The following is a 27,260-nucleotide window of genomic DNA, read 5'->3' as shown; positions in this document are numbered from 1 at the left end:
CTCAGTGGTTGAACGAGCTACCCAGCCCCTTCCGGCCACCATTGTATGTTGTACGTCCTGGCACTCAATGTACACACTTATTGTACACACCTAATCTACATTGCTCTTATTCATAGTACTTAATTGTGTAGCATCTGCAGTAGCTGCTATTATTGCTGCACACAGGGAATGGGTTAGCCTAGCGATTGTTAGTACTTGCACTTGGTTCTATGGACATCTTTACTGTACTGCTGTTGCCTTCATACTTATTTTAGAATATCCTGAGCCATTATCTGTTGGTCTTTAAAAGTTTTGGTCCTGTTGCTTTCCTTAGACTTTTGAGATCCACTTTAGATAATGAATTGTGATAAGGATTATTCTATACAAACAATACACTCATTTATATTGACTTGACTTTGGCAAACAAAATTATTAAATGCAAAAAGAACAAGGTCTGATCTATTCTATTCATAGACTATGTATTAAAAGTTGACATGAGATCATAAATGTGTTTATGGGGCTGAGAGATGAAAGATCTGTCAAAAAGCAAAGACAAACATTTTAGTGTGAAGTCATTTTTTGTTGCGAACATTTAGCGTGATTTTCACTGCAGTTCAGGGCATTTAAAGGTCCCGTTATTATTTTGTTCACATAAAACGGAAAACGAGTACTTTCCCTTAATGACCACAAGATCATGCTGTTGTTCTGTTTTGAGTCAAGCGTCCTTCACTGAAAGATGAACCAGTACCAGTAGTGTAGCCTATTCCTATCATTATTAACGTTGACATTGTGTACTGAATCGAATGTAGCTACGCATAATGTAAACCCCATTAAGGGGTTTGGAGCCCAGTATCACTTGTAGTGGGAGATGGTGAAATAATGGTTGGGGGATTGAACCCTAGTTGCTCTTAGAATATATCGGTTTATGTCTATCTATGCATTCGATTCAATATACGCCTACTGCAACGGGCGATCTGTGCACGGTCCATCAAATAAGACGTGTTGATCATGGGCCATTGTTTTATCCATTGGCCTAGTGTATTTATCATTTTGAGAACAGAACCATATCAATCGAACAGTAGAATGCTTGAATATTGTTATGGGTGATTATTAGGCGGGAGAGTGTGACGCTTGGCTTGTAATTGCATAGTATCTAATGACGAAATTGTCCCTGGGTGTCGCTTGAGAACAAAGCAAATAGAAATAAAAAGGGCAAATAAAAACGGATCTGCCCAACATTCATTTTATGCAACAATTTGTCAGCTACCTTTTTGTATTTGGTGCAACAGCTTACCTCAGGCAGTTTATTAAAGCCACAGCCAACCTGCGGTTGGCTTGAAAAGTAGTTAAACTGTAAAAATGTTCCCCCATAAAATAGGTTAATATTATTATTTCTACAGTCAAAACTACATAGGCTACTTGGTAGGCCTGCGTGGTATAATGTCATACAATTTTTAATAATGGAATATAATAATTATCTCATGATTTATTATGCCTAGGCATTCAGTGGCAGTGGTCGTTGTCGGGTTAATTGCGCATCGGGTGATCTACTGCCGTTCACGTTGATATCCTCCCGTCACAAAGCAAAGTAAACAGTGAATGACCACCGCGGGAGACCCGGACAAGCATCGACACCCTGCTACTACACTACCCACAGCGCTGTGCGTCGGCATACACAGCCATGTTGTAGGAGGAAATCCTCTTGAGGTGGATTATTGTAATCCGACAGTTGAAGAGAAGTCTGGACGACGCGTCGGATCACGACCAGATCCCGAAGCTCCCCCGCCTCCCCTCACCGCACGGCCTGCTGCTGCACCAGATGCTCCGCGTCCGCAGAACCCGAGCGATGAGACCAGCACACGATCTGACGCCCGTTGTGAGGACCTGAAGGGAGTCAGTCGTTTCCTGGACGAGTCGATTCATCCTCCGAGATAACCTGACAGCACTTCTTCTTCTCTCTGCCATCCCTGCATCTTTAGAGACACCCACAACACCCCGAGAGAAGACCCCCTAAGAAGACAAAATACAGCTTTTCATCTGGCAGCTGAACGAGACCCACCCGGTTCCCCTTCCCCCCTTAGGTTAGGGTTTAGACTGCGATCCGGACCCGGACTGCGCTGTGTTCTCAGGTCTGCTGGGTCCTGTCGCAGGAGGATCCCGAGGTGCTAACACACGGCTAGCTAGCACGGCTAGGCTAGCGAGCTAGCTAGCTCATAAGGGATATCTGGTCCAGTTAGGGACCCGTGTTCAGGTGTGTGTGTGTGTGTGTTTATCCAGAAGAGAGGAAGATGTCGACGAAAGAGCAAAACAAACTGTCCACGGTGGAGAGACCCATCAAAGGTTCGTGATGTCGTGTTAAACAAAGTGTTATCTGAAGTATTGCTCGTTATCTGCCTCGGTACAGGAAGTTACAATCAACTCGGCAGAACGCTGTCCATACCAACTTAATTAATGTAATACTTTCGCTTGAACCCCCGACTATACGTCGATATGTGTAAAATGAATGCTTGTAGGTGATAACGTGGAAGATCCCCCCGGGGAAGACTGTCGAGGTTATGTAAATGAATCAACCCGGAGCTAATCACCTAGCAGGGAAGCTAACGTGTCTCTTCTGAGTGCCAAATGTCAGCCACATACAGAACGTGGAGACGTGGAGTCGTTTTTTTATGAAACAGCCACCGTGCGATGACAGCTTCTTTTAAACAGAGGCTCCATTGTCTCTGACCCGGGGGTAGAGCCAGGCAGCTGAACGGGTGCTGGTTCAGTGGACGACACTTCTTAATGCAGCGATGCCGCAGTGTGCAGCTGGCCAGGGGAGAGTGAGCCGGACCCGCCTGCCTGCTCTCAGACTACTCTGCTTTTGGGTGCACAAGGTGGGGTTCCACTGTGGAATGAATGAACGTTCACTGGTAGTCCAAGGTGTGTCTGTTGGCTTTCGTGGGTATGTTTGATTGGTTTAGGGAGGCTTAGAAGGGCAAAGCTGACGGGAGACCATTAAAACCTCCCTTCTTAAGAGATTGCCAGACGGATAGAGAACTCTCTCCTCTACGACCCGAGCAAAGGCGCGCACAACCTGGGCCGCCTCTGTTCAAGTAGTGTGACATTAAACTATCGTCCAGAACGCAATCTAATATTTTATTCATGTAGAACATCAGGTACTCTGTCTATGCTAATGGTGATGGTATATAGAATGCAGCACTACAAGATGTATAGAGTGATATGCAATGAAAAAGCTACGTCAATGTTTGAGGGTAGGCGTGTGTAATGCATTTATTGTTGGATAGATTTAATGATTTATAACAACATAATGTTTTCATGCCTGAGCTCAGGTGTAATCCAACCCAGGGAGGAGAAGTGACACGTTTTCACACACAATCCTACTCAACTCGGTGGTGTTACCACCCCCACTGTTCAGAAAGCCCAGGTCGTCCTCACAGGCCAAGCCAGAGTTCAGTCCTCCTCCACAGTCTCTGTTCTCCTCCTGTAGAGCGTGGGCAATGATTCTAGTCTTCCTCTGGGCTGTGTACTGCTTATTTACTGATTGGTAATTGAATCAGGTCTAGCATTTGCAATCAGGGAGTTTGTGTAGGGATTCTGCCCTCGTTCATAATTGATGCACCAGGGACATTGCAAGGAGGTCGTACTATTAAGGAGGCTTACAAAAACAACTAGCCAGTACTTCTTATCATTTGGGATATTCTTATTGTTTAAGAGGGTTCAGTTAGAGTTGTGTTCAGGTGGTTTAATTTCAATGTAGAATGGCAGAGCTGCTAAGCAACTGCTATTAAGCAGTTGCTTGATAATCCTACACTGTATGGGAGGGCTTGCAGGTAAGGAGAAGGAGTAGATTTGAGAAATGGAAATGACAACATGAAGGTTCAAACACAAACAATGAACTGTTGGGCAATAGAGGAAACAAGATTCACGCATGTTTTGATGCTTTCACTGCAGTGTGCTGTGGACAAAAAACCAACTGACCACATTCAAAACAAAATATTCAAATGAATATATAAATAAGTGGCACCGCCCTCGTAGGATCATAAGCAGCTAGTTGTATGACGTTTATGCTATACTGTCGTGACCTGCAGTGCTGTTTTGTAGTGTGCGGTACTCTGAAATACTAGCCTTTATTAAGCTTAACTTTTATTACAAACCAATGTTGGCGCCTTTTGTATTGTGGTCGCACATTTGGGTAGAATCACTCGGCAATGAGCTCAAAATGTAGATTTGGAGTAAATCCTTGTCTCTGGAAAAGGCGTGTCTCAGTGTCTCACCACACTGCTTTTGCTTGTGAAGACATGCCCCTTGCAAAATGCAGCGATGTTAACAAAGCATTCTTGTGATTGTATGGTTGTTTGGTAATCTTGAGCTTTTGAGGGACTAATTGTGCAATTGTTCCCCAACAAATGATTTGTATCTTTTAGCAGCTTGTTCAGGGAATTATAGAGTCAGGTGACTCTTTGTTTCAAGGTGCACTAAAGAAATAGGTGTATTTGACTGACGTCACATTGCTTAAGTAAAAAAAAAAAATAATAATATTGAAGAGCCAATGAATCCACCGTTTTAGATGGAATTTGACCATTTAATTTTTTTTGTTTTGGGTTCATTGGCTCTTCAAAGAAATTTAAAATCTTTAAACTCAATGGAAAATATAAGCCTCTGTAATCACTAAATGGTCCCCGCGGAGCCCAGTATCGGGATGTGTGATTAGCTTAGGAACCAGTGTGGGTTAGGCCTTATATGAATTATGAACGTGCAAGATTCGGGAGAGAGAAATCTTATGTAACAGATGAGAAATTATGCTGCTTGTGTAGGTGGTCCCTAGTACACAGAGTACTCTATTACTCTTGCCCGTCCCCGGGAGAAAAGCTTTCCTCACACACTGTTGTTTTTCCTTTTTTGAACGTATTTGTTGACTCAATACCAGGGAAGGGAATGTACAGTAATTCAGTGGAAGATTTATGTTGTGCAAATTGCTGGGTAGACATTTTACATTCAGTTATGTTAGCAGATACTCGGATCTGAAGCGTGTTACAAATGAGACTGATACAAAACACAAGCATCTGATGGAGTGCAGATTAGCTGTAGGATGCTACAGGCGTGGCACATTTAATGGTACTTTCTTTTTTATTGTAAGCAGACATTTATGGTTGTATTGGGCCCCTTTAGAATGGTGTTTGATCCCACACACACCATACACATGCATATATAAACACTCCCACCTACTAGGATTCCCATCCTCCATGTATAAAGTTCATGAGTGTAAAGCCTGTCACAATACAGCTTTGGGCACGCCCCGAAGAACAGCATTCTTAGCATGACATAGGACACGCACGCCCTCATGCCCACCTCCCAGAGTATGTGAAGGAGAAGCCATCAATCCATGCATGCATGGTCCTCCTGTCACTCAAAACAGTCCGGTCGGGCAAAAACGGAATGTGTTTTATGATGTCACCGATCACAGATATTTATAGGTAACCAGCACTTCCTTAGGAAGTGAACATTTTTAAAACAATGTGTTGGTTCAATGATATATTGCAAACTGCTGATTATATTGCATTATATTCAATAAGTGAATAATGCTATCATAAACCTTTCCTCAGTTTTGCAGCGCTGCGTGTATTTGCATATGCCATAACTTCACGCTATCACATCGGTAGTAGCTATTACTACAGCGTAACCTCTCCTGTTACGGCGGTTAGTATCTCGCACTAGAACTCAATTAATTAATGACCAACGGATCCGAACGTGAACCAGTTCACAGGCTTCAGAGATGATTGGCCAATCCCGCGACCTGGTTTGGTTTCTGTGTGTCTGCACCACAGCGTTTCAGACGCTCACTGAAATAGGTTCAGTCTATGAGAATGAAGGCAAGGCGTCCAGGGAATTGTGTGTGTGTGTGTGTGTGTGTGTGTGTGTGTGTGTGTGTGTGTGTGTGTGGATGCTCCTCTCTGCGTGTGGGTTCTCGCTTTCGTCTGTGTGCCTGTCGTTTGGGGGTGTGCGTTTGCACATTTGTTTGTGCGTGATTGCCAAATTGATGGCGGGGGGATAGGGTACTGAAAGTAGTGCAGCACTCCTGCTCGCTAAGAGCGGGGATTGAGAGCGTGACAACAGGGTGTATGTGTGAATTCACACTGTTGGGTTTTGCCCTGACGATGTGACTCAACACCCAGTTGTTGGATGTGTTGGGCTTGGTGTAGTACTACTTTGTCCTTGGAATATTCAAACCCACCCAGTCCGATTTTCACTACTGTCAGATGGTGCCTGCACGATCTTAATTATATGAACATATGTGCCGGCATAATTTTTTGGCCGGCGTTCCAATAAATATGAAGTGGCTCTGTGTACGGTGTGGGGGGGGGGGGGGCTGGGGTCGTCTAGTGTGGGGGAGGGGGTTTGAATCCCAGCCCAACCCCAATGTTCGCATCCCTTTGGTCAGGATACCTCTTACCCCTTATTCCTGCTCAGCTCCTGTATTTTAAAGGGACCAAATCGCTTTTATTAATTTTTTTCTCTTTTTCAAAGAGAGCCTTATGACTCTTTGAAAAGGATGGGTTGATGGGTTTGCTGAATGACCTCTGGAAACAACACCACCAAGCGAACACTGGCATCACGCACACGTTACATTAGTAGCTCATAAGTCTATTCCGGTGCGTCAGGCTTTCCCCCCGTGCTACGATAAGATACGACCAAACCTGTGAGAGAAGGTCATTAGGCTGCATCATCTGAACAACATGGCCAGGAGCATTATGTTGTCGAGGAGACCCAGGAGAGTGTTGCGTGAATTCGGTGTCTGTACAAGAAGGGGGGTTCGTATTTAGGTTGGCAGCCCTCCTTGGTATGCGCAGGTTTCAACGGGTCGCAGGGCCAACACACACACACACACACACACACACACACACACACACACACACACACACACACACACACACACACACACACACACACACACACACACACACACACACACACACACACACACACACACACACACACACACACACACACAGAGAGCACGCGCGCATGGGGACGCAATGGTAACTTTACGATTCTAGTTATTAAATAATAATAAAATATCAGTTGCCGTACCCAAGTGATTTATTCTTTTAATCAAGCAGCTCTGCCGTTGTAACTTGTATCAACAGTGCGGGCTGGTGAGCCAGGGCTTGCTTAGTAGAACTGTCCGTGTGAAATAAAGGTTGTGGTGAAGGCGAATTGCAATGGCATGATTCATGTTTGAATCAACAGAAGGAGAACCCAACGGGAACAGGAAATAGCCGTGGTTGAATTTGAAGGGGAAAATAATGAATCCATAATTCTAGCGTGCAGCGTTTTAAACTGCAGCGTGGCTAACGGTGTGATGTCTTTCACGTTGCGCCACAAAGATTTTGGCGCTTATGACACGGCTACGGCGTTTAATAGAATAACGCTGCCACACATAACGGCACTGTTCCCCCCCCCCCGTTACATGCTTAAGAGCTTGACACGCAAGTTCAGTCATGCATCTGACTTTATGGCTCCCCGATCCTGAATAAGGGGGTTGGAAGTATTTCAACGCGGGACCAGCGCTGACATAATTTTAACCCTGTGTGTGTGTGTGTGTGTGTGTGTGTGTGTGTGTGTGTTTCTCTCTCCCCCCCCCCCCCCCCCCCCCCCCCCCCCCTCCCCCTCAGCGGTGCCGTACCCCCCGGGGACGGCCCTGACGGTCGGCGACCTGTACGTGGACGGGAAGCCCAGCGTGGAGGTGCTGAAGGGCCATCTGGTGAAGGAGGGGCGGCTGGAGGAGGAGGCGGCGCTCCGCATCATCAACGACGGCGCCAGCATCCTGCGGCAGGAGACCTGCATGCTGGAGGTGGAAGCCCCCATCACAGGTGGGGACGTATGGTCACGCTGGGTCGGAACACAAACAACAACGTCGACAACAACAACAACATGGGATGATCTCTGGGTGTTGTGGCGTCGACTGTTGCTAGAGAAAGGGTGTTAAGGCTCAGCTATTGTTCCACGTCGACGCTTCGACGCAGTCATGGGTTTTTTGTGATGCGTCGGGTTTTAGGGTAGCGGACCAATCCCAGCCCTTGCTGCTGCATCGCCTTGACCCAAGGTTACAATTTGTGGGAGGCGCACAATAGGACATTGCGGTGGACGCAAGGAGGGTCCGCAAGGACGTAATGGGTCCGTAAACCCCCTTGCGTTGCGTCAACGTGACACCTTAACCAAGTCTTTAGTGTCAGGGCGGGGTAAGGCAACAGGGTGGCGGAGCAAACCCCTCATTGTACTATCTGGGATCAATGGAGTAGATCTCGTCTGTTTTTAGTGACTATCGGGTGTTGGACGCCCAACACAATGGGCTTTGGGTTCAATCCCTTCCGGGTTTCGACCCCTGGGCCACAGCGAGCTGCTCTTCGTGGTTATCGGAGAGCCTCCGATAAGTCTGGCTTCCTTCACAGTGGGGGAGAATGACACTTCTACTGTATTATGGGGTGCCTCCTTTCTATTCCGGAGACAATGACGGCCCTTCTTTTTTGTTAATTCACATCAGGACTGGGCTGCAACAATGCGCCAAAAAAAAAAGTCGTGTTGAACTGGTGTTCTGGAGGAAGATTGCAGCAGAGTGATAGTGTGGGCAGTGAGTGGGTAATGTGCGGTGTGGGTGTTTTGCATGCCTGTTGAAAAGCAGGGACGCAAGAGTGCTGGAACAGCAGCAGCACTCTGCAGTCTGGTTAGCTTTGGCTGGGTTCCGGTTAGCGTAGTACAGTACCGCAGTGTTCTCCTTATCACTAAATGGAGCAGTACAATCTGGCTGTTTTCTTGTTGTTAGTTACGGCCATCGTTTCCTCGTCCTGGTCTTATCTTGATTCGACTGCACATTGAGCGACACATTTATCTGCATGTTGCATTTCTTCATAAATAGCTGCTGTTGCAATACAGACGTGAATGTATATTTTATAAATGCACAGAATGTATTATAAGTATTGTAATGTATGTATAGATGGATGAATATATAGATATATCTGAAGATATACTTTATATAGATACACTTCCATTTATCCGCGAGTGTCTTATCCTCCAGTTTAGCTTTATTTTATTCTGTTATGTCAGTAAGCCGATGCAATTATCCGACGGGGCTCGCAATGAATTCATTCGGTCATTAAAGATAGGGAAGGCGATTCGTAGAAATCACCTAGGACCAGGATGGATCTAGCCGCTTCATCCTGCTGTGATGCCTATGTCTCATCTGTTGCGCGTGTCTGTGTGTGTGTCTTTTACGTGTGTGTGTGTGTGTGTGTGTGTGTGTGTGTGTGTGTGTGTGTGTGTGTGTGTGTGTGTGTGTGTGTGTGTGTGTGTGTGTGTGTGTGTGTGTGTGTGTGTGTGTGTGTGTGTGTGTGTGTGTGTTCCCAGTGTGTGGCGACGTCCACGGACAGTTCTTCGACCTCATGAAGCTGTTTGAGGTGGGCGGCTCCCCCAGCAGCACCCGTTACCTGTTCCTGGGGGACTACGTCGACCGGGGCTACTTCAGCATCGAGGTGAGGCCCTGCTGCTGCCCGGTGCGGCCCCCACCGGGCCCCCACCGGGCCCCCACAACACCATTTCTGTATAATCGCAGTTGCAAACCGTTAGAATCATTCGACTTGGTGTTCGGGTGCAGGAGGTTGTCTGTTCGAATCCCACTGAGGCCGGGGCCGTCTTTGTACCGTAATTCAGTTATCGTAGGGATGGGATATTGAAATTTGTTGTGTGTGTGGTCCTTCTCCTCCTCTGCATACCTTTTTTTGACGTGTCACTTTATAAAGTGTTTTTTTTGTCTCTGGCTTTGGGGAGGCGAAAGTGCTGCAGGAAACTGCCCTCCCCTTCTCCCCCCACGAACGAATGCTTTCATAATCCCAATTTCCAACATTTGCCTTTGACCTCCAGCGCCAGATGTTGTTGGTTCAAATACCGCCGTGACTCACTGGTTCAACCGCTGAACAGTGAAAGTATTGAAATGACCGGTCAGTGCAAAGGAATAGGAAATAAGACGACGGAGATCTTAACAGGTTTGTCTCCGTCCGTCCCCCCCCACGCCAAGCTTGTTTCCACAGAAACAAGCCTATTAATAAGTCTTCACATCAGCCTTGGATGCTGCCTTCTGGCTCCCCTGTCCCACTTTGAGAGCGTCTCAGGGCAGCGTGGTGAGCCGCGCCGGAGCCGCGATGCACAAACATGATTTATCTTTCTGGGTCTCCGTCTTTTCTCCTGCGTATTGTTCATTAAAAAAAATCCCTTGGAGAAGGTGTTTATCAATCCCAGATAGGAAACGATTGTGTCACAGCCGAAAGTACCGGACGCTAACTAGAAATTAAAGCAAGAGATGTGGAATGATGCGGGGGTGTGGAGCGAATGAATGCTATTGGTTTAATCGGGTTGCGGTTCATTAACGAGTCGTTTAGCGGACTCTTTCATCCAAACTGACTGGCGGAGGCCGTAGTTGTGTCTTTAGGGAGCGGGTAGACGTGGGGAGCTTGTTTGTTCAGGTCACATATTTGGGACATTGGGGCTTCAACCCGTAACTTTTTCTGCTGATCACTGCTCTTCAGATGAAACCGCAACGTGACTGTATTGAGGTCTGGCTCTAGCGAAGTCCGTCTCCATGTGGTGGCAAATGAAGTACTTTTTTTTTAAAGCCTGTTTGAGAGTTTTAAAGGGAGAGTGCGGAAAAGAGCTGAAGGAGCAGAGACAAAGGAGATAAAAAAAACCTCCACTGCTTTATTCCCTCCCTAGTTTCTCTTGATATTGAGTGGTGCTGCATTCACGCACCTGTGGTGGAGCTATGGTAACACCGTGGGCAGGCATGTGACGGACAGGCGAGATGGGATTGCCGAACCAATCAGGGAAGAGATGCCCTGATTGGTTCAGAAATCAGCAGGGAGTGGGCTGAAATCTAAACGGTACGGAGGCAGCCGCAGTCAACCAGAGACGATATTGTCACAGAGCATTTCACTCGCTAATGGCTGACGGATTGCTATGGGATTTCTAACAAATTACACTCAAATGATGGCCCTTAAATCTTGCCTACAGCACCTTTTTATAACAATTCACAATTCTTACCTTTTGAGGCTCCCAACCATGATCATAATATAAAACAAAACCAGCGTGTAGTTCAATAATTCAAATATGAATCATTCTCCTCTCTCTTTCTCTCTCCCTGTCTCTCTCATGCTCTCTGTTTCTGTCTCTCTCTGTTTCTCTTTGTTTCGGTCTATCTCTGTCTCTCTGTTTTGGTCTATCTCTCTGTTTCGGTCTGTCTCTCTCGGTTTCGATCCATCTCTCTCTCTGTTTCGGTCTCTCTCTCTGTCTCTCCGTCTGTCTCTCTCTGTCTGTGTGCAGTGTGTCCTCTTCCTATGGACCCTGAAGATCAACCACCCCAACACCCTGTTCCTGCTGCGGGGGAACCATGAGTGCAGACACCTCACAGAGTACTTCACCTTCAAACAGGAATGTGAGTGGCTGTGGTCTTCTCGCACGTTCACGGGGTTCAACGTCCCGCTGAGATCAGTGGCACCTGCGATATTTGTCATGGTGCCTGGTAGAATTTCTAAAATATCTTAATACTGTATGTTAATTGTGAAGTGTGTATGAACCGTATTAGTTTACATTTTCCCAGGGTCGAGGCTTCTGTTAATGTCCCATCCCTAGCCTAAGGATGACCCTTGCAGCATGCAGTCTTTGTGGTTCTTCAACATGATACCTGATGCTGCACTCCTTCTTTATGACCGACACCCCAATTTCATGTGCCTTCTCCAGCCTTTCCCGATATTGTTCTTTGTTGTACAGTTCCTCCTTCTGTTAATATAAACAGCGTCCTTCCCCGCAAGTTATTGACAATGATTAACTGCACAAATGACTAATGTATGACCTTAAAAGGTACGAAAAAGTATTGTGTTTATTTGTGCAAGTATTGTGTTTATTTGTGCACCTTTTAGGTGGGGCTGTATGGCGATAGAAAAAAAAGAATACATTTGCCAAACTTTTTGGTGTTCGATAATTACAGTGAATACTAAAGAATGTCGGTGCTCATTATTTTGTGCCAAAGTTCTATGTTGCACGAGCGAGCAGCCTCTTGCACTGCCGCTGGAATCAAAGACTCCTGCTGACAATGGTTGGAACTCGGTACAGCAATCGGTTTTAGGGTGTCGCTGAAACTTGTTGCAACCTGCGGGTTCCCTGGTATGTGCACGTAGTCTACAACGTTCCAGGAGTGCATGGCGCTGTGTCTTCCAATGTCCATGCATTCATAAAGTGTGTGTGTGTGTGTGTGTGTGTGTGTGTGTGTGTGTGTGTGTGTGTGTGTGTGTGTGTGTGTGTGTGTGTGTGTGTGTGTGTGTGTGTGTGTGTGTGTGTGTGTGTGTGTGTGTGTGTGTGTGTGTGGCCCCTCGCAGGTAAAATAAAGTACTCTGAGCGAGTGTACGATGCCTGCATGGAGGCCTTCGACTGCCTGCCCCTGGCCGCCCTTCTGAACCAGCAGTTCCTCTGCGTCCACGGGGGTCTCAGCCCCGAGATCACCTGTCTGGATGACATACGCAAGGTAAGGCACACGCATAGTTACTGAAGTGCAGACTTTCAGCTTTAAAGGGGAACTTATATACCACCAGATGTTGTTGCGATTCGCCGTTTTGGAAATCGGCCTCTTCTGACGTCATAAGTGGCTGTGTCCGCCTAGATGTGTGCTGGATAGATCAGTCTACCAGCCCTACCCACTGCACTGTAGCAAACGTTGCTGATCTATCCGTCATACATCTAGGTGGAAACACTGATCACACTCACACCTGGTGGGGATAATATGTCCCCTTTTTTAATTCAAGCGGTTGAGTAAAAATATGGTCTGGAGGTAGGAAGGATAGTTCTAGGGGTTAGGGTGAAAAAGTCCCGGGTTCAATCTTAACAATGAACGCTAAGCTTGCAGGCATCCTTAAGTAGGCGGCACCTACTGCGATAGCCCGTCGCTTAAGAGCCCCCTACTGGTTCATGAGTGACGGGCGCCTTAATTCACCGTTGGCTTTGGTTCAAAGCTTCTTGGGTTAGTTTATGAACATGGTAGATAGGGCGGTAGAGCCAGGTCTGTGGACTGGTGGGTTGATGGTTGGATGCCTTCCCGATACTGTTGAGGTGCTTGCAGTCTTTCATTTATTATTTAGACATTTAGCAAAACACAGTTTTGATTCAAAGCGTTCTTATTAGATGTTTGTTATTATTGAGCAGCTAGGGCTTTCTGGGTTTGTTTCATGAGTCAACCCCCCCCCCCCCCCCTGACCAGTAGTCTATTGAAGAGCTGGTCGATACTACAGCTGGTGTGGGAATGTGAGAAGGGGAAAAGTGTCTTTAAAAACACGCTTGAATTGTTTTACTGGCTGCAAAATCGGCTAATAAATTCAGACCAAAATTTAAAGTCACAGCGGTTGGTGAATTGCGTGGACAGTCTAAGGGCTTCGATGGCTTTTATAACGTTGCCCCCCCCCCCCCCCCCCCCCCAGCACTGCAAAGGGGCTGTGATTACTGTGACTGTTTTACTGGCTCGGTGCACCCACGGCAACTAAATTAGGTTTTACCGTTGTGGAATTATCTTTGGCGAGAGTTTGTTGAGTTGCCAAAGTGAGCCGGTATGGTAAGCTGTGACCTGACTTGGGATGTATAACCATTTAATTACTACGGGCCGTCTAATCGTCTTAATCGGCTTAGCGCGGTTATTGTTCCGCGTGGAAAGCTCCTTGTTAATTGGGTTTCACAGTAAATCCTCTTATTGTTTTCCTAGCTGGACCGCTTCAAAGAGCCGCCGGCGTTCGGGCCCATGTGTGACCTGCTGTGGTCGGACCCCGGGGAGGACTACGGCTCGGAGAAGACCCAGGAGCACTTCTGCCACAACAGCGTCCGGGGCTGCTCCTACTTCTACAGGTATTTCCTCCTCCTCCACCGCTTCCTTTACCTCCTCCTCCTCCTCCTCCTCGCCTTCCTTAACCACCACCTCTTCCTTCACCACCTCCTCGTCTTGCTTCACCAACTCCTCTTCCTTCACCAACTCCTCCTCCTCCTCGCCTTCCTTAACCACCTGCTCTTCCTTCACCACCTCCTTGTCTTACTTCACCACCTCCTCCTCCTCCTCCTCCTCCTCCTCCTTCACCTCCTCCTCGTCTTCCTTCACCTCCTCCTCCTCCTCCTCCTCCTCCTCCTCCTCCTCCTCCTCCTCCTCCTCCTCCTCCTCTTGCTTCACCACCTCCTCATCTTCCTTCACCACCTCCTCCTCCTCGTCTTCCTTCACCACCTCCGCCTCCTCCTCCTCGTCTTCCTTCACCACCTCCTCCTCCTCCTCCTCTTCCTTCACCGCCTCCTCCTCCTCCTCTTCCTTCACCACCTCCTCCTCCTCTTCCTTCGCCACCTCCTCCTCCTCGTCTTCCTTCACCACCTCCTCCTCCTCCTCCTCTTCCTTCACCACCTCCTCTCCCTCCTCCTCCTCCTCCTCCTCTTCCTTCACCACCACCTCCTCCTCCTCCTCTTCCCTCACCACCTCCGCCTCCTCCTCTTCCTTCACCACCTCCTCCTCCCCCTCCTCCTCCTCCTCCTCCTCTTCCTTCACCACCTCCTCCTCCTCCTCCTCCTCCTCCTCCTCCTCTTCCTTCACCACCTCCTCCTCCTCCTCCTCCTCCTCCTCCTCCTCCTCCTCCTCCTCCTCCTCCTCCTCCTCCTCCTCCTCCACCTCCTCTTCCTTTTACCAAACTACAGAGCGCGACCCATTCCGTTCTGGTTCATGGTCTGCTTGGTTATGATTTGGATTAAGGGCATGAAGCAGACGCTTTTATCCAAAGCGACTTACAATGAGTACATTTGTCAGAAGAAGGGAAACAAAATATCGCTGTCAGTACAGTAAGGATGTTCATATAACCAAGTGCCAAGCACTCACAATTGTAAGGTTAACCCCTTCCAGTATACAGGACATCAAAGACCCTACAACAAAGACAGCTAGGAAAAGATGTTATACAATGCCAAGTACTATTTTTAAGTACAAGTGCATACAATATACAATAAGTGTGTAGATTAAGTGCCAGGACTCATAAAATACAACAAGTGCGTAATAGTTGCCTGGGGGTATAAGGGGGGAGGCAATGCAGAGTCTAGGTGACCTCTGAACAAGTGGCTCTAGAGCCTTTTGTGATTTGCGGTCATCATTAACTTTTTTCAGTCTGATACCCAACGCTTGTCCGTTTTGGCTCCGTTATTACGGAGCCAAAATGGACAAGCGGACAAACGGATGCAAACACATGGGCTGCAGGCATCTGGGATCGAACCCAGTACCCTCAAGCTGGGAGCCTCTTGTGTGAAATCCTCTCACACAAGCCGGCATTAGCTCACGTCGTTTCCAGACCGAGCTCACCCGTGTTTATATTGGGTATATCTTGTAAAGGTTGCATTTAGTATGAAACACAGGTTATATATTCTGTGTCAACCTCCCGGCAATTGAGGACTGTTTTTCTTTCTGTTGCCATGATTTCCATATGGCATTCAGCTCTAAAAGCCTTCACTCTCAAGAGGGGCCAAGGTCATTGGGAAGAGCTTGCAGTGGGTTTGACCTGCATATTCGTGCATGTAATATCCCAGCGAATCGCTCTGTCTATTAGCCTTGGTCCACCGGAAAATACTGTCAGAAAAGCAAGCACACCAGTGAATGGTGATGTGTTCATGATTTTGTATATATTGAAGACAAATATGCACAGCTCTGTTGTCCTGGCTTCCGGAACAGTCTGCTAGAGAGCCTGACGGGGTCGTATAGTCTGACATTATTTTTTACGTATTCTTATATTAAAGCGTACCTTGTTTTTTGTATCTCAGGAGATTTGTTTCGATGACCTAGTCAACCGCTGTACCTCAAATGTATCTCTATTATTGTTACTATTTTGTTAAACAAATTGTATTTCTTGTTACTGTTGTCTGCATTTCCCCAATTCCCCCATTGTGGTTTTCATGAAATGTGCTGTGCATGTATAAAGCTCTGGTAGTTTGATTCTACATCCCGGTATGCGTTTGTTCCTCAGTTACCCTGCAGTATGTGACTTCCTGATGAACAATAATCTGTTGTCAGTAATACGAGCTCACGAGGCGCAAGATGCTGGGTACGTACCAAACACTTTCCAAAAACACAGTTTGATAATGGATTAAATGTCTGCATTTATGTATTGATATTTGTGCTGTCAAGCAATTAAAATATTTAATCACGATTAATCGCATTAATGCCATAGTTAACTCACGATTAATTGCGAAATCGCAATTTTTTTTCTATGCTAAATATCCCTTGATTTCTTTGTCCCATTGATTTTTCTCATTTTAATGCTCTTATCAACATGGAGAAGTGCATCGGCTTGCCTTGTGCAAATGTTTTTTGCACAAGGCTTGCCTTGTGCAAATGTTTTTTTATTGATAACAACATTGGCATATACTGATCCAAACAGAACGATACAAAAAAAAAGGCTATAGTGCAATCAAACGATGAACATACAAACATACTGCCTTGAACATAGCAGTCAGGCTACTGCTTCTTAGTTTTGAGCTAAAGAAAAAAAAAAAAAGATAAAAAAAAAAAAGAATTATGTTAATCGCGCGATATAAAAATTAACGCTGTTAAAATTGGTTTGCGTTAACGCCGTTAATAACGAGTTTAACTATCAGCGCTAATTGATATAGATATACCCATATAGATATAGTTCGATAGTTAAATGAATAAATACATTTAGATAGATAGTTAGATACAGATAAAAAAGCCATAATCGGCTTCTATCTTTCATCAGTACATTACCATATGTACTGCACAGTATACTTTTTTTATTATTGTCTCTCCTCGATTGGGTTTTGAATGTATTTGAATAAAGTTTTTTCGTTTAGCTCATACAGTGCCATGACTGTCCTCTCTCTGCCTTCTCGTTAGGTATCGAATGTACAGAAAAAGTCAAACAACAGGCTTCCCATCTTTAATCACCATCTTCTCTGCGCCTAACTACCTGGACGTATACAATAACAAAGGTACGCGAAAAGGATTATTCTTTTTATGTGCACCGGAAACCATGGCAACGCTTAATGGAAACCTTGGCAACAAGGGTTGCTCCTGGCCTCGTGAATATACACGTGTGTGTGTGTGTGTGTGTGTGTGTGTGTGTGTGTGTGTGTGTGTGTGTGTGTGTGTGTGTGTGTGTGTGTGTGTGTGTGTGTGTGTGTGTGTGTGTGTCCGTCCCTCCCCCCACAGCGGCGGTGCTGAAGTATGAGAACAACGTGATGAACATCCGCCAGTTCAACTGCTCTCCTCATCCATACTGGCTGCCCAACTTCATGGACGTCTTCACCTGGTCCCTGCCCTTCGTAGGGGAGAAAGGTAGAGCAAAACACCTGGACCTAACCCTAACCCTGAAGACCAGTACCATGACTACCCTCTACTATAGACCAGTACCATAACTACCCTTTACTATAGACCAGTACCAGAACTACCCTTTACTATAGACCAGTACCAGAACTACCCTTTACTATAGACCAGTACCAGAACTACCCTTTACTATAGACCAGTACCAGAACTACCCTTTACTATAGACCAGTACCATAACTACCCTCTACTATAGACCAGTACCATAACTACCCTCTACTATAGACCAGTACCAGAACTACCCTTTACTATAGACCAGTACCAGAACTACCCTTTACTATAGACCAGTACCATAACTACCCTTTACTATAGACCAGTACCATAACTATCCTTTACTATAGAACAGTACCATAACTACCCTTTACTATAGACCAGTACCATAACTACCCTCTACTATAGACCAGTACCAGAACTACCCTTTACTATAGACCAGTACCAGAACTACCCTTTACTATAGACCAGTACCATAACTACCCTCTACTATAGACCAGTACCATAACTACCCTCTACTATAGACCAGTACCATGACCATTATCCTATTGTAGACCAGTACCATGACCATTATCCTATTGTAGACCAGTACCATGACCATTATCCTATTGTGGACCAGTACCATGACCATTATCCTATTGTAGACCAGTACCATGACCATTATCCTATTGTAGACCAGTACCATGACCATTATCCTATTGTAGACAGTACCATGACCCCCTGACTCTATTGTAGGCCTCACCCAGCCCCTCTACTGCAGACTAGTACAGTGATACGCTACGCTGTGCTACAGACTAGTACAGTGACAGGCCACGCTGTGCTACAGACTAGTACAGTGATAGGCCACGCAGTGCTACAGACTAGTACAGTGATACGCTACGCTGTGCTACAGACCAGTACACTTCAGCTCCTTCCTTTGCTCTCACAATCCCCAAACAAAGTGGTCTCATTATTTCCACTGGTGTGAAATGTATTATCTAGAAGTGCCTATTTATTTATTCATGAATTGTTCCTTTCCATAAATCTATAGTGTGTGCATTGGGAAGCCCATTATAAACATCATTGGTCACTCCTACTTACTTATGCTTATGTCTTACCGAGACTTGTCCACAGCCTTGTTTTTTTTTTTTTTTTTTTTTTTTTTAATGAGCCCCAATTTGAGGTGTGATGTTGAGGATCCGTTATATAACGCCTGTCCAGCGGATCTGCCAATCACGGCTCTGGGTGGAGACTCACACTTGTGATGTCACAAAAGGGGGATGGAGAAATGACTTGTAATAGCTAATCAACAGCACACCTGGTATCGACATGGGGCTCCTTTTAACACGCCTTAAAAACATGTTTTAAAACGCCGACCTGTTCATTGCCAGTGGCCTCAGTGGGTGACGCGTGTTCTTAACATGTTTTCATTGTCTCCTACTAGTGACGGAGATGCTGGTCAACGTGTTGAACATCTGCTCCGATGACGAGCTCATGTCGGAGGGTGACGATACATGCGAGGGTACGACCGACACACAAACGCAAACCCACACACACACACACACGTGCGCGCACACACACACACACTCAAAACATCTTCTCCGTGTGCTCAGGTTGTTTTAAAGGGACAGGTCACCCCAACAGACAATCACTCTGACAGACACATATACACACCTAAACACATTTACACACATTTACACACACAAACGCAGGTGGTCCCCAGAGTCCCTCTGCATTCTGGCTTTAGTTTCTTTCATAGACTCCAGATGCTCTGTTGGAGCCCAGAGATCTGTGGTCTTGACCCCACTGGCGACAATGTGGGAGAGTATTGGAAAGCCCAGATTGCCCAACCAGAACCATCGACGGACCCTGTAGCTTCTGCACTCTATTAGGGTGTTTTTTGGAAGTTGGGCAGCACCAATGTTGAGTTGCTCATATATTGACTTGTGTGCTGTTTTCTGGGGTTCTTTCTGTGGTCTTATCTTTGCTAAATTACTCTGTACGAATGTTTTGAGCACATTGTTTGGTGGATGAGTTTGAAACTAGCGAATTTTCAGCGTTGCTCAAGATTTGTCATCCACGGTGTCATTATCAGTATGATGGGATGTTTCTGGGATGTAGTCACGGCACGATGCCGAGTTTTCCACCTCGGATCCTCGGTAACTATGGCGATAAGTCCCGTAACACAGAGCGTGCTTATCGGCAATGCGGCTAATCCCACATTTTCAATCACGCCGAAGTTAGGACTCTCTCGTAACACAGAGAGTTACGAGACATAGCCCGTCTGCTGGCCTTCAAGCCCCCCCCCCCCTACAGCAGAGAGACTAAGTCAGGCCAGCAAGCCAACAATGAAAAAAAAGAAAAGGATGATTCAAGTTGTCTTGGCAACTACCTCTGCTGTGGATCTCTTTGAACAGATAACGTATTCAAGCAGAGTTCATGAGAGAGAGAGAGAGAGAGAGAGAGAGAGAGAGAGAGAGAGAGAGAGAGAGAGAGAGAGAGAGAGAGAGAGAGAGAGAGAGAGAGAGAGAGAGAGAGAGAGAGAGAGAGAGAGAGAGAGAGAGAGAGAGAGAGAGAGAGAGAGAGAGAGAGAGAGAGAGAGAGAGAGAGAAATCAAAAACTGAGGCAACCATTTTCTAGAGGGTCTCTGGGTGGTGTCGCGTCGGCTCTTCTCAGGGTCTTGCGGAGACGGTTGGCGCCACTAGTTCTGCCCTGCTCGTCCTCTGATTGGTCGGGGCTGCACAGCAGCCTAGAGGGGCGGGAGCAGGCGAGCCTCCTTCCCCCGCTGTTCCTCCGCGGGTCACGTGACCAGCGCTCTTCTCTTTGAGTCTGTCGGGCCCACTGAGAGGGAGTGGCTTAGCCGGGGAGGTTTGACTCCTCCTCCTCCCGTAAGATGACTGATGATCTATAGGGGCGGCAGTACCTCAGGAGGTCGGACGGGTTGGCTGGTAACGGCAAGGTTGCTAGTTCGATCCCCGGCTCCTCCTTGCCAGGTGTTTAGGTGTCCCTGAGCCAGGCACCTCACCCTGACTGCTCCTGACGAGCTGGCATCGCCGTCGGCGTGTGAATGTCAGGCAATATTGTAAAGCGCCTTGGATAAAAGTGCAATATTAATGCAGTCCTTTCACCATTTATATAAAGGGTATATTCCTGGTTGTTTTTATTTAGGAGACTAATTCTCCTTGACTGGTCCTGCGACGAGTGTGATTTTAGTTTTATTAAATTAAGCTAATTTCATCCGGCGGGTCTTTTGGGTGGAGGATATTTGTGGTTGCAGGAATTCTGGTTGGGAAAATGAGTTGAAGAACAATGCAATCTGTTAAAGATTACCAAGCATGGCTGTGTGGGAGATGGAGTGAGAGCTCATTTAGGGTGGATTAGGTTTTGGGTGTTTTTAATCTCGTTCAGTGATGGGATCAAGGGATCAAACCTGAAACCTTTTAACCGTCAGTTAATTGAACTGAGTGAACTGAAGTCATTATGCTGGTGTTGGAGTAAATGTCCCCTTTGCCTAAATGACTTGAATATTAGTGCTCACTTCCTTTTAGACACCTGCTTTTTACTCATATCCGTCGCGTTACTATCTAAAGCCACTTGAGGGGAACACAGGCTCCTCTTATTAAAGAACATGTAGAGGTTATGTATCTTGCTCAAGGTGAACTAAAGACAGACTTACACACTTGTGTAACAATGTAATGTGTGTGTGTGTGCACAATACAATAAAATAAAATGCATTTCATTGCCCATGGGGACTTCTGCTCATTCTTCTCTTGATGTGCACATGACGACAAACAAATATTGAATATTTGTTTGTCTCCTAAACTCTTTTCTACCCCCCACCCCCCCCCTGTTGTGTCCCAGGTGGAACCCCCGCAGTGAGGAAGGAGGTGATCCGGAATAAGATCAGGGCCATCGGGAAGATGGCTCGTGTCTTCTCTGTGCTGAGGTACGGAGCTGCACCACAATATGTTCACTTTAGGGGGCTCGTGTGTTCCCTTTAAGGGGCTCGGGAGTTCACTTTAAGGGGCTCGGGAGTTCACTTTAAGGGGCTCGGGAGTTCACTTTAAGGGGCTCGGGAGTTCACTTTAAGGGGCTCGGGAGTTCACTTTAAGGGGCTCGGGAGTTCACTTTAAGGGGCTCGGGAGTTCACTTGAGGGGGCTCTGGAGTTCACTTGAGGGGGGTCGTGCGTTCCCTTTAAGGGGCTCGGGAGTTCACTTTAGGGGGGTCGGGAGTTCACTTTAGGGGGCTCGTGTGTGTTCACTTTGGGGGTTTGTGTGTTCACTTTGGGGGTTCATGTGTTCACTTTAGGGGGCTTGTGTGTGTTCACTTTGGGGGTTTGTGTGTTCACTTTAGGGGGTTCATGTGTTCACTTTAGGGGGCTTGTGTGTGTTCACTTTGGGGGTTTGTGTGTTCACTTTAGGGGGCTCATGTGTTCACTTTAGGGGGCTTGTGTGTGTTCACTTTGGGGGTTTGTGTGTTCACTTTAGGGGGCTTGTGTGTGTTCACTTTAGGGGGCTCATGTGTTCACTTTAGGGCATGGTTTCTCAACGGGGGGCATTCGCACAACCTAGGGGGGCGCTGGGAACGTGATTCCATTTTTAGAGGGGGATTTTAAACTTTCATTGTTTTTATTTCTTTTGGGTGAAAAAATAGGCTACCTGAAATAAATAGGCTATTTTCATTATTGGTTTCTAACCCCTCTACCGTCTCAGCTACTTTTTACTGTCTATGCGCAGTGGAACAGTGATAATACAGCGCGGTTCGGTCCTGCACACGCCCGGACTCCCGTTACATCAGCTATCGTCATGATCTCTATAGTAACGCTGATAAACATAACCCAAGTTCGCGGGTTAACAGTTCAATAACCAACACAATCAAACATGGCCGATAGCAAGAAAAAAAAAAAAAAAATTGTTTCATAGCCCGTTTTCCTCCTTCCTCTTGTTCAGTTCCAGATGCTGTGAGCGTAGTCTCCACGAATAGACCGTTGCATTTCAAATACAAAATATGTAGGCCTTATTAGGCCTCTGCGCGCGATCTGTTTCTGCGTTGCCCGGGCCGCGGTGCCCGTGGTTCCCGGGCCATTCATTCATTCGTTCACGGGGTTTAATTGGGTTTATTACAATGATGGACAGTGCTGTTAGCCAATCAGAGGTGAGACATTTGCATGTCTTGAACATGAATATCGATTTTTTTTGCACCCAAACCGACTCTGAGGGCATTCATTACTATTAGTGACCAACGCAAAATCAATGAAAATACAATGCATTGACAACTTTAAGCGATATAACACGTGTGAGTGGGGTTGTTAGTTTATTTTTTTTTTTATTGGGGGGGGGGGGGGGGGGGGGGGCTGCCAGAGGATCAGGGTATGGTCAGGGGGGTATTGCTCAAAAATGGTTGAGTACCACTGCTTTAGGGGGATCGTGTGTTCACTTTAGGGGGCTTGTGTCTCTGTGCTGAGGCATGGAGCGTGCACCACTGTGTTCATTTAAGGTGGTTGACCAGCATTTTGAGAGGCTTGTTGAAATTGCTCTAAAGCCGGTTTCTCAAGTCTAAACAAACGCCATTCCTCGCTGGATCTCAACCCACGATTATCGTTCAGAACCTTAGGGGGGCTCAGCCATTGGCTGTCCTATTTACCGGGTTCATGCGTTTGAAATCATGTTAAATATTCTCTTTTTTGTGTGTGTGTGTGTCAGAGAGGAGAACGAGAGTGTGTTGCAGCTGAAGGGGCTGACCCCCACCGGGACGTTACCTATAGGCGTGTTGTCCGGAGGCCGCCAGACCATAAAGAACGGTATGTACAGCTAGTGCCATGGCACACACACACACACACACACACACACACACACACACACACACACACACACACACACACACACACACACACACACACACACACACACACACACACACACACACACACACACACACACACACACACACACCCCCCCCCCCCCCCCCCCCCCCCCCCCATCTAAATCTGTGTGACGATGAAAAAAAACAACAGACGTTCTGTAATGTTTCTAATTTTTGTCAGTTGGGACTCAGACCCCTAGAGACCCCCCTTTCTCCCCAGAGAACGGTTACCATGGTTTCAAACCCCTCTCCCTTTACACGATGTTCTGTCGAGCGGTGTCTTCTGAGTTGGCGTTGAGAGAGGGGCCTGTTCCGTTCTCTAATACGGGGGGAGTACCGCTTCACCGGCGCGCGCCGCTCCGTCGACTCCACTTCCACAGCTACAGGAAGAGCGCCGTTCCACCCTCATAGCTCCGCCGCCGCCATGAGGCAACGCTCTGTAACATCGCAGCACGGCCGAGCGCGACGGCTCTCCTCTTTGAGTGCGAGCGTGATGACTGGAGGAGTGACGCAAGTCCTGTTCAATCCAATCCTCACCCCCTCCGTTGGGTCTGGGGGTATCGGCACTGGTAGTATCAGAAGTAGTGTTGGTGTTAGTATCATCGTTATGATGATCGTTGCTATGGGAGGGGGCGTGTAGAATCCATAATTAAAGTTTTACGTTTTTACTTTTCGACGTGCGAGGAAAAGGTTAACATAAGGGCTGTGCAATTAATTTTTATCTGGATTAAGATTTTTTTGGTCGAACGATCTCCCAATTTATATAAGCGAGTTGAAACTATAAACCGGTGTATATACTGTGCATATATCTTTTTTAAAGTATTTATTTTATTAATTTAATGTTTCATAGAAATGGAGCTGGAGAACAGCTGGATACATATTTTTACGTTATTTTCTATTTGAAAATATTGCGTCTTTTCTTTTAAGGGGGAATTCCAGATTTCTCAGTCACAAAATGTTTTTTTTGGAGAGAGATGCTGATCATTTTTCAAAATAAAAAATAATTCTTTGAATAATCGCGATTTCAAAATTGACCAAATAAATCGTGATTATGATTTTTCCGTAATCTAGCGGCCCTATTCAACACTTAACCCTGAGTGGATTGACCAGGCCGACCGTAAAACCCAACCTGTGGGCCGGGGGCTGGCGTTGAGTGTTGGGACTGGGGGAGAACAGGCATGATTACAGGACTGACGCATACATGATACATTGATAACGATACCCCCCTCTCTCTCTCTCCGTCGGTATCGGGTGTGGCTCGTCCTCTCACCCTCACACAGCCACCGTAGAGGCCGAGGAAGCCAGAGGTATGAAACTCATCCTTAATCTCTTTATCTCTCTCTCTCTCTTTTCTCCTTGACTTCATGTCACGTGTCCCTGTCCTGTTTTTAAAAGAAGTGTTGACTATAACTAACCTTATTATTAACATGCATATTTTACATCTCTCTTCCTTCTATGTAGTCTTCCTCCCAAACACTAGTTGTAATCTAATACAACATTGACAGTGTTAATCCCAGTGAAGCCGGGGGCCTTGACCTCTTGACACTCTTTGTTTTACTTAACCCGGCACTGTTTAACTTACTTAGTCAAACCATGTGCGTGTGCGTGTACGTGTGCGTGTGTGTCTACCACGCTAGCCCCGTGTTGAACTCCTAATTGTTTGAGATAAAACCCACAAAGGAGGAACTTGTAAAGTGTTGCTCAGGGACTTGTGTGTCAACGCAATTACTTTGTTGGCGATAGAAAAGTAGGATAAGATAAATTCTAGTATTGGTTCACATGGCTTGCTTCAATGATGAGCTTCAAATCCTTGATTCTATAGCTATGAAGGTCTATCCAAAATCAAAATATATCAATGTCTATACACTATTGTTCAAAATTTGTTTTCCATGAAAACGGACACTTTTATTCAACAGTTCTCAGCTGTGCTAACATAATTGCAAATGGGTTTTCTAATCATCAATCAGCCTTTTAACACGATTAGCTAAACAATGTACCATTAGAACACACAAGTGATTGTTGCTGGAAATTGGCCTCTGTACACCTATGAAGATATTCCATTAGAAATCAGCCCTTTCCAGCTAGAACACTCATTTGCCACATTAACGATGTCTAGACTGTATTTCTGATTGATTTTTATGTGTTCATTGAAAAAAGTGCTTTTCTTTTAAAAAATAAGGTCATTTCTAACTAAGTGACCCCAAACTTTTGAACGGTAGTGTATATACTAAGGTATTTATACATTTAAGGGTTCATCCTTAGCCCTACTTTTATTTATATCCATAGCTATAGAATCAAGGCTCTTAAGCCTTAATGTTGTCGATTTTAGTTTTCTTTTAGAAATATTGGCCCTACTTCAATAAGTGATGTCATGATGGCACCATTGAAGCGAGCCCTGTGAACCAATAATATAATAGATTTTATCTTACTTTTCTATCGCGAACAAAGTAAGTAAATGTCTATTATTGAAAGTTGCTTGGTGCGGAGTGTTACGTACGCCCTGAACCCGGGGTGTTGGGGTTAGGGTTAACCCTAACGGTGCCTGCTCTCACCTATGGCCCCGGTCTCACCCTACCTTGCCCTCCCCCCCCCCCCCCCACCAGCAGTCCAGGGCCCGCAGCACAAGATCCAGAGCTTCGACGAGGCGCGTGGCCTGGACCGCATCAACGAGCGCATGCCCCCGCGCCGCGACAGCAAGATGAGCGAGGCCAGCCCCTCCCTAAACAACCTGCCCGCCAGCCCCGGACCCCCCCCGGACAAGAACGGCACCAGCGCCCAGGCCTAGAGCTGAGGCCCCCCCCCCCCCCCCTTTCCCCCCACGGTTTACCAATGCTCTCCACGGATCTTCTTTCCTCGCTTCCTTGCTCTCCTTCCTTGCTTCCTTCCTTCCTTCCTTCCTTCCTTGCTTCCTTGCTGCCTTTCACCCACCCGCCCGCCCCTGCTGGTCTCTGAGGTTGTGCTGGTACTGCCCCCCCCCCCCCCTCCCCCTCCAAAGCCTCCTTCACCCCCACCTCCATCATGGCCCCACCCCCTGCCTTCTCTCTCTTAGTGCAGTTTAGCCCCGCCCTGCTGGGCAAGGGCAGGAAACAGGAAGTGAGGGCAGGGAACAGGAAGACTGACAGACGCTCCCCCCCCATACTTATTTATTATTATTATTATTATTATTATTATTAATATATCGTTAAAGATGAGATATCTTGTTTTAAGAATAAACAAAAAAATATATATAATGAATAAATGAAAAAAAGCAAATTATACGCAGGGAAGCGAGGGAACATCTCAAACGGTTTGTTTCCGCCGCGGATCTGAAGCTGACGGCAGTCACTGCCCCCCCCCCCCTACTCCGATATTTTCTAGCTATGAGTTTGGTATTTTGGACAATGCTCTGAACACCTTGTTTTTTGGATCCAAAAGAACGGCCCGCCGCTGCCCGTTTGTCTACCAGAGGGGTGTTTGTGTCCACGCTTTAAAGGGCAAAGCAGAGAAGCACTTAGCTGGGAGAAACCCACGCAACGCGTCCAACGCCCGCCTCCCTCTGCCCCCCCTCCCCCAACATCGCTTAGACTCCATTATTTTTTCTTATGCCAATAATAGTGTAACAGCTCCGATGTCCGAGCGAGTATTGACATTTATATTCTCCATGTACATTTATAATTGTTTCCCTTTTTCTTTTGCAATGTGATGTTGACTTATTTTTTTTATTTCCTTTTTTTTTTCTTTTTTTTTTTTTACAATTCTTAAAAAAATAGATTTATCTCCAGAACAGAGAAGGGAAGGACCGTCTGAATTATTACAAAGAGAGATTAGTTGTAGAGTGTGTGGGGTGATTCCAGGACTGCGATGGCCATTTAAAGAGGGCGAGAGAGGATGGTGTATAGGAAGTGATGTCACAGGGAGGAGGAATGCGATCGGAGGGGCCAAGGTACACAGAAGAGCGGAGATTAGTTTCACGTCCTCACTTCCTGGTCAGGTGACGACAGCCTAAGACGGTTATTGGTTGTAATTGAAAGAAGG

General features: G+C 46.4%; 1 protein-coding gene across 3 annotated transcripts; it reads left to right on the top strand.

The window, feature by feature from the left end:
• The first annotated feature begins 1,527 nt into the window (after nt 1-1,527).
• On the top strand, nt 1,528-27,194 carry LOC115541974 (serine/threonine-protein phosphatase 2B catalytic subunit alpha isoform). Of its 3 annotated transcripts, none has more exons than XM_030353966.1 (14): nt 1,528-2,319; nt 7,653-7,850; nt 9,382-9,506; nt 11,347-11,458; nt 12,399-12,544; nt 13,769-13,908; nt 16,041-16,118; nt 16,928-17,022; nt 17,243-17,368; nt 18,828-18,905; nt 21,245-21,329; nt 23,087-23,184; nt 24,527-24,553; nt 25,850-27,194. In XM_030353966.1, exons 1-14 carry the CDS (start codon nt 2,268-2,270, stop codon nt 26,029-26,031), a joined length of 1,542 nt encoding a protein of 513 aa, XP_030209826.1. In that variant the 5' UTR covers nt 1,528-2,267; the 3' UTR covers nt 26,032-27,194. The 3 variants fall into 3 exon arrangements, with proteins under 3 accessions (XP_030209826.1, XP_030209827.1, XP_030209828.1); XM_030353967.1 differs by having other exon boundaries at nt 1,529-2,319; nt 25,853-27,194; XM_030353968.1 differs by lacking the exon at nt 1,528-2,319 and adding an exon at nt 2,715-2,852.
• The last annotated feature ends 66 nt before the right edge of the window (nt 27,195-27,260 follow it).

The sequence above is a fragment of the Gadus morhua genome, chromosome 4, assembly GCF_902167405.1.
Source record: "Gadus morhua chromosome 4, gadMor3.0, whole genome shotgun sequence".
Lineage (NCBI taxonomy): Eukaryota > Metazoa > Chordata > Actinopteri > Gadiformes > Gadidae > Gadus > Gadus morhua.
Note: the sequence above shows the minus strand (reverse complement) of the source record. Positions and strands in the feature narration are given on the sequence as shown.

Bases quoted from the DNA above. Each gene is read 5' to 3' on its own strand.
- LOC115541974 (XM_030353966.1), top strand. From the start codon at position 2,268: ATGTCGACGAAAGAGCAAAACAAACTGTCCACGGTGGAGAGACCCATC. The intron at 9,507-11,346 runs GTGAGGCCCTGC...GTCTGTGTGCAG, and splicing joins GGGGCTACTTCAGCATCGAG to TGTGTCCTCTTCCTATGGAC. The intron at 24,554-25,849 runs GTATGAAACTCA...CCCCCCCACCAG, and splicing joins AGAGGCCGAGGAAGCCAGAG to CAGTCCAGGGCCCGCAGCAC.